At 33.2% G+C, this 10983-nt stretch overlaps 1 protein-coding gene across 1 annotated transcript in view; it reads right to left on the bottom strand.

Annotated features, from left to right (window-relative positions):
- LOC105617466 overlaps positions 1-6151 on the bottom strand; it is a 37088-nt gene extending 30937 nt beyond the window's left edge. Inside the window, exons 1-8 of the mRNA XM_012199022.1 lie at positions 6117-6151; positions 4761-4897; positions 3764-4207; positions 2951-3200; positions 1754-2225; positions 1399-1537; positions 986-1163; positions 222-426 (exon numbers count right to left, since the gene is read on the bottom strand). Coding sequence (XP_012054412.1) covers positions 222-426; positions 986-1163; positions 1399-1537; positions 1754-2225; positions 2951-3200; positions 3764-4207; positions 4761-4897; positions 6117-6151 — 1860 coding nt within the window. The remainder of the gene's footprint in view (positions 1-221; positions 427-985; positions 1164-1398; positions 1538-1753; positions 2226-2950; positions 3201-3763; positions 4208-4760; positions 4898-6116) is intronic.
- Positions 6152-10983: the final 4832 nt, after the last annotated feature.

The following is a 10983-nucleotide window of genomic DNA, read 5'->3' as shown; positions in this document are numbered from 1 at the left end:
CAAGTATTTCAAGATTGATGTTACTTTATAAAATTTATTTTTAAAGTAAAAAAAACTACTAGAAATTATTAAATGTATCCATTAATACTTTTCTTTGGAAATTTTTAATAAAAATTCTGACAAAGTTTTCTTTGTTAAAAAAAATTTGAATGATTATTCTTTTAATACATTCATCCTAATTGTAAGATGGAGTTTATTGTGAATTATCGAAAGGAACAAACCGTATCGTCGCTCTGAGAGCTCTGGCGTCTAAAATTACGGCATCGTATCATTTCTTCGGTGGTACTCTGCCGTCGAAAACCGCGCGCTATCAGGATCTCCTCCGTGGTGGATTGCCGTCGAATTATCGGCGCATGGTGAATATTACCGGGTGCGCGAGCGCAAGGACTGGGCTCTCTAGACGAACACGAAGAACTGTCCGGCGAACTGTAATACAAAATTCGATGTGAAACACGATTGCCTAGCTTTAAATTCAAAATCTGAAGACACGGTAGTATCTCGTTAAAACATGACGTGAGACACTGCCGTGTTATAGTAACACGACATCGAGCACATCTATAAACTTTTATGAAATTATTGTTCGGATTTTTATATCCATTTTAATTCATATATTTAATTTATATCTATTTAAATGAACTTTATCTGACAAAAGTAAATGAAAGTAAATTACTTTATAAAGTAAATGAAAAATATCTCTCTTAATTACAAATTAATCCCGTTATAATTTTTCTTATTTATAAAAAAACAAATTGAAATAATATAAGTATCTAAAAATGTCATATGTGATGTATTGTAAATTTATAAAAATATTTTATAATATTAATTAATTATATATAACAATATTTTAATATACAAAATCTTACACAACGTTAAAATAAAATATTTCAAAATGAATAATTTGAAGTGTTGATAATAGAATAAGAGTACATCGAACGAAGCATTGTTTACACCATATATGTTAAAAAAATCAATAGAATGCAGGTACCGTGATGGCCGACCAGCAATTGAGGTGGACTGTCTTCTTAATCGACTCTTTCTCTGTCTGATAGGGCTGATATCTCTCTTATCGACATTTCTATCAGGACTCAGATGACTTTTTGAATCGCGACGTCGTAGGTAAGAAGCAGAATCCGGGCTTAAAGAGTCTCTCCGTGCTTTTCGACCTTCAAACATACATCAAGATTAATATATTTTGTCATTTATTCAATTATAGAAATGTCCTTTTTTAATACTTTTCTTCTTCAATCACACATTATTTATATATAAAAGAAATTTTTGCAAGACATTAATTAAAAAATGATTTAAATGTTAACATATCAATCGCCAAAATTTAAAAGTCTTAATCAAAATTTTAAAAACTTAAAAGTAGAAAAATTTGCTACAACAGTTGGTACCTACCTCCATCTTCAGGATCAGGCGATAAAGTTGGTTGGCTACCACGTCGTCCTGTGGGTGGCATCGATTCATCAATTGCTGCATGTTGGCGTATTAGCCTCGACAGTTTACTCGGCGAGACTTCTTTACCCTTGAAATTACACTGTCAAAAGAATCGATGACCATTATAAAATCAATGATCCTCAAACGAAATTAAAGATCTCTAATTATAAAATTATTTCATTAAATAATTAAAGAGAGAGAGGCAGTTGGAAGATCTTTTTGAAATATTAATAAAAACAATATTATAATTTCATAGTATGAGCTGCTTAATTGCTATCCTTTATCACAAAAAAAGAGATCTATCGATAACCGCTACCTGCGTGGTCGAGTCTCTTCGAGTGGAAAGTAACGGATGCGTAGGTGTATTATTGACATTCGGGGAGCCGACTGGACTGGAGCTACCGGAAGTCGAAGTCCCAGGAAGCGGAAGGCTGCTTCCGGCCGTCGGTGAAATCGCCGGTGGTGTTACCGAGGACATAACGATGGTCGGTGGATTCATGGATGCGTCTAAGCTGACACCAATTTTGTTTTCAATCACGGGTTTTGTGTCTACAGTTAAGGTCGACATAGTCTGGCATAAGGTGGACATCACTGGCGAAGTGTTGAGCGACATTGTCTTCAAATCGGTAGTCGTGATAACAACCGGCCCTTTCCCATTAACTATCAAGGACGTCGTCATCACCATCTTTGTATCAATCATGGTGGAACCTGTTGATTGGGTTTTGCCTTCGATGCTACTCGATCTCTCACTTTTGTCCGTGGAGTTCCTCTGAGCCTCCAGATGTTCTCTGCGATAGAAGAAAATTAATAAGCCAGGTATATTGTATTTTATTAATGCAAACACGAATAAATAATTTTAGATTAAACAAGTCCTATTATTTAGCATCGTACAATATATTACACAGAAAAAATGGTTTTGCTGAAACATCTAAAAACGCTTAGCTACAGATTTGAAAATAATTTTTTGGGCCATCAACTAACTACGTGTTTTCCAGCAAGAACACAGTCAGACATTGTACAACACTCTGTGTAACAGTGAATTATGTTATCCTTGTTTAATATAGGTAAATAACAAGGATGATTCACTGTGTTACACAGTGTGTGATTGACACCTACATTGGATTTTCTATATTAGACTACTAGTACTGGACTCTAACTATATTCGATATAATTATAATTTTTAAATATAATGAGCAGTGCTGAAAGTTCTATTTTTTTTGTAGCAATTAACTTAAATTTACGTAATTTAAATGTGATCCAACAAAATTATATTTTCAGATTTGTATTTAACTTTTAGATATGTCAGCAAAACCTTTATTTCCTTTATCTATATTTACACAACTTGTAACGTATCAATTAACGGATCATTGAAAATAATTAATTGTGAAAATTACTTATATACAATTTATAACATATCAATATTGAAAATAATTAACTCTGAAAGTTGAATTATTTCTCATATTTGTTAAGTAAATTTATTAAGATCTAATTGATTTATTGTAATTTAACTAACCGAACCGTATTGCTACCCGCGCTGTCTGTACTGGAAGCGCTTGGTCTTTGATCATTTCTATAATATTTCGTAGGCGTGACACCACCTCCATCGACAGATTGTTGAGATTGCCTACGTCTGTGATGACGACAATTGTGCTTACGATCACCGGGACTGTCCCGTATCTGAGATTGTCCCGTAATCACTGAATCCCTCCTAGACCTTGCGCTCTCTCCCGAACCGCGACGAGAATTTCTCGATTCGCCTGAGCCTGCAATATAAAAATAGTCAACAAAATACATGTACAATTCTTTAAGCAATTTAAATGCATTTCTTCCGTAAAGATAAGTTTTCTTTACATCGTTCGAAAATTTATGTTTTGTGCATATGTACATTGAAAGAAATATTTGATATGAATAATCATTACTTTGCTAATATAGATTACAAAAACTTTCTTGTCTTTTAATTTAAAAATAAGATTCACTGACGTAAAAATAAAAATTATTAAAATTGAAATGCAATATAATAATTCAAAAATTCCGTACAAGTCTACACATTATGTCGTCATAACCATTAAAAGAAAATGGGATGTGCCATCTTCTCTAAACTTTTTCCGAACTCGATTATTCTGAACCGATATAGATATAACGAAACTTAATTTGTTCCTAATATAAAATTCATGATTTCCACACAGACATCCCCAATTTACTTTAGTATTCGCGACTCGCGAAATTAGTGGATCCATTCTCCGTGAAACGGGATTTCCAATGTAGATAACGTAAACGTGCTATTTTTAGACTGATAAAGCGACTTTCCTCTCGTTGAAAACTTTACCTCGGCGTGGCGTGGGCGAGATGACAGTGGGCGGCGGCTGTGGTTGCAGCAATACATCCTTTTTGCTCCAAAGTTTGGCTATATCGTTCTTAAGGTCACTGATGGCGGAATCTCGTCTGGACTTGCTGGACACTTGGCTCCGGATGCCGCTGTCGACCGAACTCTCCCGCCTTTTTCGCAGGCTGACCAAATGGCTGGCGTCCGTGGTAGTTTGTCGCGACCACGGTAGCGATTTGGCGATATCCGCCAAGGTTTCTCTTCGACAAAGCTTGTTGCCACGGCTGCTTTTCGTGGAAATACCTCCGCCACCCCATTCCCGCAGAATATCAGTCAATTGAGCGAGACTCGATCGCCGTCGGCGCTGGTTCGTCGGTGAACAATCTTGAGTTTCGCCAGGTGGCGAGATTGACGTGATCTGTGCCGCGGAATCTCGTCTGCCTGTTCCTAAGGGCAAATACATTACGCTATATACCGAAGAGATGGTTATTCGGTAAATTGTAAGATAATGCTGTCTTATTATCGAGTTGTTACAAAAATCCGATACAGTACAGTAATATAATGGAGTTTAATAGGAGTTCTTGTAGCTTTATTAAAGTAGATTGTCAATATTGAAACATTATTTTTACATATATATATTTTACATATATCTAATAGAGAAAATTGAAGATCTCGAGAAATGAAAATATGAAATATATTAATCATACCATTATATTTCTTTATTCTCAAAACGCCATTCTTTTGTGTTATAATTTTCTATTTAGCAATATATATTTTTTTTTTTTTTAAAGAATGCATTTTACTCTCGAAAAAAGTAGAAGACAATATAAATACCATTAACTTCTGACTTTAATATTTCCGCAAATCACACACACCACCATTACAATCCGCATGAAAATGAATTCAAAGCACTTTTGCATGAGAAAAACCAACGAATTTCCATAATGTGCTTTCGTGCGAAAAAATTCTGGTTACGGGCTAAAAGCGTGTCTATGCATACCCAGGCGTTGCCTCAGAGTGGACTCCTCCACTTGCTCTCGCACGAGGTCGTCCCAGCCGTTGCCACCCTGCCATATCAGCCCAACTTGATGACTTAGGATCGGCAGGTTGCACACGAAGCAGATCGCTGTCATGGTCCTGGAAAAGAGGAAGCGTGCGGTCTTGGTTTAAGTCGGCAAGGAAAGCGCGACGTCCGCTCGCAAGCGGAACGGAAGAACTTTCAACGGAAGAAGAAGGTGCATCTCTCAACGATAAAGTTACGTGAAACCAGGCCATGCCAACAGAGCGCTTGAAAGTGATAATTTGTCGAAGTCGTGGTTTCTCTCGTAAGCCCTCGAAAAAAACGCGTTCACGATAGGGATGATCGTCATGCTCGATTTTGCGTGAAGCTATTCTGGTATTCGAGATACAGCGGGTGGAGGCGCACGAGGTATTGATATATACAGATGCGAGCCTCTTCCTGCTTCTTTATCGCCACGAAACCACGCTTCGTCTACTTCGCCCACTTCGTAGATACGATCGAAAGAACTTAACGAGATATCCAAGATAATACAAACGTAGCTAAGTAGAACAACACTCTAACAATGTACAATAGACACAAGAACGCAAGTGTAATAATTAAAAACGACAGTTGTGTAAGCTCGACCATGTCGACGTCTGATAGAGATACGCGAGAATAATCTCAGAATCTATGTTAGCGCGAATGTGGAATTTTAGAAAATAACGCGAAATATTTCCGACAAATTGATATGTAACGAACAGAAATAGATCTTGCAACAAACATCGTAAACATTCTCGCATCACATTTAGAAAATAAATAAAAATATATTTAACATCAATTTAATCATGATCATGACACTTATAGATACAAAATAAAAAAACCAATATTATTATTTTTTATCCTCAATTTTAAGACATTCGCGCTATATAAAATTACCACGACAATGACACGTTCCGTTTAATGTTTAATATATGTAAAATTGAATTCTTTACGTCGTTCGGAATTAACATAGATTTAAATATGAATAAGGCAGGTTTCAAAGGAGAAGCGAGTAAACTCAAGAACTCATTCTAACGTATGCAAAACTCGAGATCGTCGAGATCACACAAGTCGATATCAGCTTCCGGTCTAGAAATGTTACCGCAGCGTGTTTCGCGAGCGCCGATGAACGTCATTCCAAAAGCGTGGATGCATAAAGAAACTCGAGATGTATATATATATATATATATATTACATAATATAATATATATATACAAATTACTATAGAGCGAGAGAGCCGCATATTTTTTTTCTCATTGTATACAGCACATACTGAAAACTTTTTTAGAAGGCATATATCTGATTTGATGTTTCGACCTGTAATGTCGAAGTCTGGGGCTCTGCAACGACATCGCATGGCAAGGGCCTGGCCGACCTGCAAAAGATACACACACACAAACTTTTTTTTTTCGATAGACCGCTACCAAGTAGTAAAGTAGTTGATGTAGAGAGACATCGCGCTCTCGATGATGCTGTATCCTGTAAAGGCGCATGATACTTGAGATAGCGTGGGAGCAATTGATGATCACTTTTAATTACAAGAGTCACTTTGTTTTTATGTAAACCGAGGCGACGCGCGACGCCACCATCGGTTTCTTATAAGCATTATCGAAAATCAATGACGTTGTAACAGACTGACAATGGAGTTTGATTATGATAATGTAATGCAAGAATACCGTGAATAAATAACGTGCTGCGACAAAATATGTAACCTGATATAATATTTTATATATATATATATAATAATTTCCTACACATTTTATAAAAATATTTTAACAGTTTAATAATCAGTCGGATCACGATATCAAATTAAATATAAAGTTTCACCGTATATGAGAAGAAATATGATTTTAAAATTATTCAACCTATTAAAATATGGAATATTATCATAAATGCGTTATGTGAGAATTTTTGCATCACTTGAATACTTATTTCACCTCCGGTTTCACCCACATCTGATACCCGTGTATTAAGTGAAACTTGATAGAACTGCATTCCCCGTCAAATATGTGCAAACTTTGAATTATACGCTACAAATTTCACTCAAATACGCACTTCTGTCCATAATCTTCCCATAATTCCCGCGAAACTGATTCGCTACAAGCTTTGCCATATATTAATAACATTCCAGAAACTCGTACTTATAACGGTATTACCTCGTTAAAACTTAATTATTGCGTAGCCTTATATTAAGAGAAATCGCAAGTCGACCAACTCCAATCCATTCGTATGCTAATACAGCCGGTCGTTAACGGCAAAGTTTAACGGCTTGTATAAGACGAATTAAGAGAAGTAGTTCAATGGGAGACAAAAGCGTTTCGGTAAAGCGTAATTACAATTTTGTCAGAAGAACTGTAGACAGAAAAAACTGCAGCTTGTTGAAAGCTGGACCCGAAATGTGCGCGGACAACAATTAATTAATCTCCCTGTCAAAGCCATAGAACTTACTTATGCACGAAGTGACCTAATTAGCGATTCACTTGCCCCAATTACTTCGCTCTGCCAAACAAACGAGCATCAGTAACGAATGTATCTTTAAAATCGATTGTCAATAAGTTTAAATATAAAAGTTTCTTAAAAGTACGAAAATTTTACATATTAAAAAATGTAAGTCAATATTACTAGTAATTATTCAATTAAAACTTACAATTTCGTAATTCTCATATTTTTTGTTTTTAAATTTTATTTCACTTTATTTCATTTCTCTAATTTAATATTAATTTTAATTAATTTTTAATTAACACTGAATGAAAATTTACAAAGTACAACGTGCTTCAACTTTTCTAAAATTCTTTCTCTTGAAAAAAAATTAAAAATTTTGGAATTATGAAACAGTTTTTTTAAATAGTTAAAGTTTTTACAATAATTGAGTATTAAATATATAGTATATGTAAGTATATAAGACATAAAAATTCAAATAAAATAAAGAGTGTTGAAAAAAATATTAACCAGATTATATTATTGCTAAGTATATAATGTTATATAATAAATGTTTTTTCAGAATACAAAAAGAATCCTTGATACAAATCCCAACAACAAATAGAATTTTTTTCTTTTTTTACTAATGTTATTTGAAACTACAGGAAAGTGCAGATGCACAAAAGTACGCAGATTGCAAACTTTTATTTGTTCGTGCTAAAGCCCGCATCCGAAAGCCACGCTGAGGTTTGTAAAGCGCGAGAAACTACGCGAAAAACGTGTATTATGGCAAAGAATATAAATTTATAAAAAGATCGAAAGCATAAAACTTTTAATTTTCCCGCTGTTAAATATAACCATATTAAATACAAGAGATTTTATAATACAACATAATAAACGGAGAAATGTGTAATAATTTTTTTATTGGTCACCACAATTTTGTGCATCATTAAAAATAAATTCCACTGCGAAAAGATATTTTAGTCGATTTTACAAAATATTTTTTTATAAATGAAAATTAATTTTAAGAATAAATTTATCATAATTTTTTGTTTAGAAAAATAAATTTTTTAATAAAAATTTTCTCTTTGTTGTGGTTGCATTAATATTAAGATATATTAAACATCTTTTTTTTTCTTTTAAAATTAAAAAACATATGAGGTGTAAAATTGTTCAATAAAGTAATAATTTTAAGCTTTACAAATTTGTTTTGAAAAAATTTCAGGAATTTGATAACATTTTCAACGAAAGATTTATTTAAAATAATTTGAAACAATTCGAATTTTATGATATTAAGAATATTATGTAATAATATTTTAACAGTCTTATATTACAATTATGAAAATACGTTTCTTGATTTCTTTTTAGTAATAAATATTGAGTGAAATAAATCATGCGTACTTTTTCGAGTTATGATTTATCAGTATTTCCTCGATTTTAAGACATGATGAAAACGCGTGTATCAAGTGACTATCCAGATTACTACCTTGCAATACCGTAATACGTCTAGTTTAACGTCACATTATAGCTTGTATTATCGGTCGGCAAAACGTCATTAATACGACAGCTTTGACATTTCCTGTTTCAACATCCATTGTGCGTTAATAATGTCGATTGCGAGAGCTGAGCGGAAAATGGTTCGTGTTATGCGACCATAGAGCGAACGTTGTTTTGAAGATCAAAACGGAAAATAAAATTCATTTTGTACGTAAGAAATGTGTTTATACTTTCTATTGCTACATTGCTACATTTTTAAGAGAAAAATGAAGGGATTTAAATGATTTAAAATTATACAATTATACAATATTTAAAAAATTGAAGGAAATTTTCTTATTTTTTTCTATATTCTTCATATTTATTATCTAACAATTGCGTGGTATGACTTACTAGCGTTATGCGAATAAAATGAATTACTCGTGCGAGCATCACGTTAACATTGAAATTATGAACGTGCAATAGATATCCCGCAATATCATATTCGCTCCTGAATTTAATTTTACGCAACGCGACACGCGTGTGTAATTCGAAGCATCGTAACCAGAAACTAGTACATAGATAGGAAGCAAGAAATGGGATTACATATTTCAAAAATTTATGTGAACGTGCATACGCAAGCGTTACATTTTTAGTTCATAATAATTGTACAGCATAAATATACTTTCATCAACGATTGTTGCTGTACTTGAAGCATTGAATATTGATTCTAAATTCTTATTAGAAAAGAGATACTAATGTATTGTTAAATCCAATAATAATGATATGATTAATTCAAATAATGATATTATTAATATAGCATCAAAATATATCCTCAACTCTTAAAATTTTCTTCCAATGTTCTAACAGCAATGAGAGAGAACTTAACTTTCTAATCTTACAATTATTACGAAATGAAATAGAGCAATCAAATTTTAATGACTTATTCTACTAATAATATTTCTATCCGTTAATCTCAAATTATATTGTAATAAAATGAAAAGGCTTGAGAAATTTATTTTCCAGAATAAAATATTTTCGATATTGAATGCATCATAATTTTATAAATGTTTCATAAGAAGCATTTTGATTTCACAAAAATTGCTTTTAAATTATATACAATATGCCACGTGGTGTAAAAATCCTTGTAATGGCGAGAAATGTTTTAAGATGTTTGCTCGAAGGTAATAATAACTCCTGGGATATCGCGAGATATCGCCGTGATTGCGGCCTCGTAAAAACGAGCAAAGTTTATTCGCAGAAAAAACTTGCAGAGGACTCAGCGAAGTAGTGCTTGCGCAAATTGAAGGTCTCGTTTCCTTGCATCGCAGATCGCGACGCAAACCACGCGAAATATAAAGTACCTTAATAAAATCCGACCCCAAAACTCGTCGGAAGGAAAACTCATCCGGCATCGTTTCGCAAGCTCATCTGTGAACAAGCTGACGGTCAGTAACAGTTAGCTGAAGGAAATGGGATGTAAAAAAAAAATGAAATAGAGCCATCCTTCAGATAAAACAAAATCTCTTTGCTTTCATCCTGGATGAAAATCGCAAAAGTTTCCAGGTGAAAAAAATGGAACAAAACGTATCTTGAACAACATTCATCTACACTTTCTGAATATTTTAATTGACACAGATATTGTTACCATGCTTTTTACAATTAATAAGCTGTAAATTTTTGTTTTAATCAATAATATTATTATTCTGTCTTGATTATTCTGTGTTTAAGAATTGCTTTGTAATAATAAATTGCTTTGTAAATGACGTAGCGAATGTAATTAAAAATTAAACATTGCTTAGTGGAAGTCTATGGAAAATATGTAACGCAAGTATAAAATAACTGAAACGATTCATACAAATACAGCAGTGCGATACGAAAACGAGTTTTTATTCGGAAATGTCAGAAACGTATTACGAGATAGAATCGGTATTCTCCACATAAATGATGGTAAAATGTCCCCTTTATCGAGACGGTGCGGTATGCACGTTTTGTAAACTCGATCATGTCTGCCACGCGTTTAAAGCTTTCTATCGAGTTAAATATTTGAGAATGACAGGGAATCGATAATGGAAGTATCAATATATGCTTTATAGGGAGACATTTTTGTGTGAAGTAGCAAATATTTAAAGAACATTGTTCAAAGACACTATTTTTATATATTAGGTGTAGTAAAAAGAAATCCATTATTTTTGCATGAAATTGAATGGAAAAATAAATGGATTTCTTTTTACTTACACCTAATATGTATATAATAATATACTTCAAATTTTATATATATACATATATATAT

This window comes from Atta cephalotes, assembly GCF_000143395.1.
Source record: "Atta cephalotes unplaced genomic scaffold scaffold00013, whole genome shotgun sequence".
Taxonomy (NCBI): Eukaryota; Metazoa; Arthropoda; class Insecta; order Hymenoptera; family Formicidae; genus Atta; species Atta cephalotes.
The sequence above is the reverse complement of the archived record's forward strand: the minus strand, read 5'-3'. Positions and strand labels throughout refer to the sequence as shown.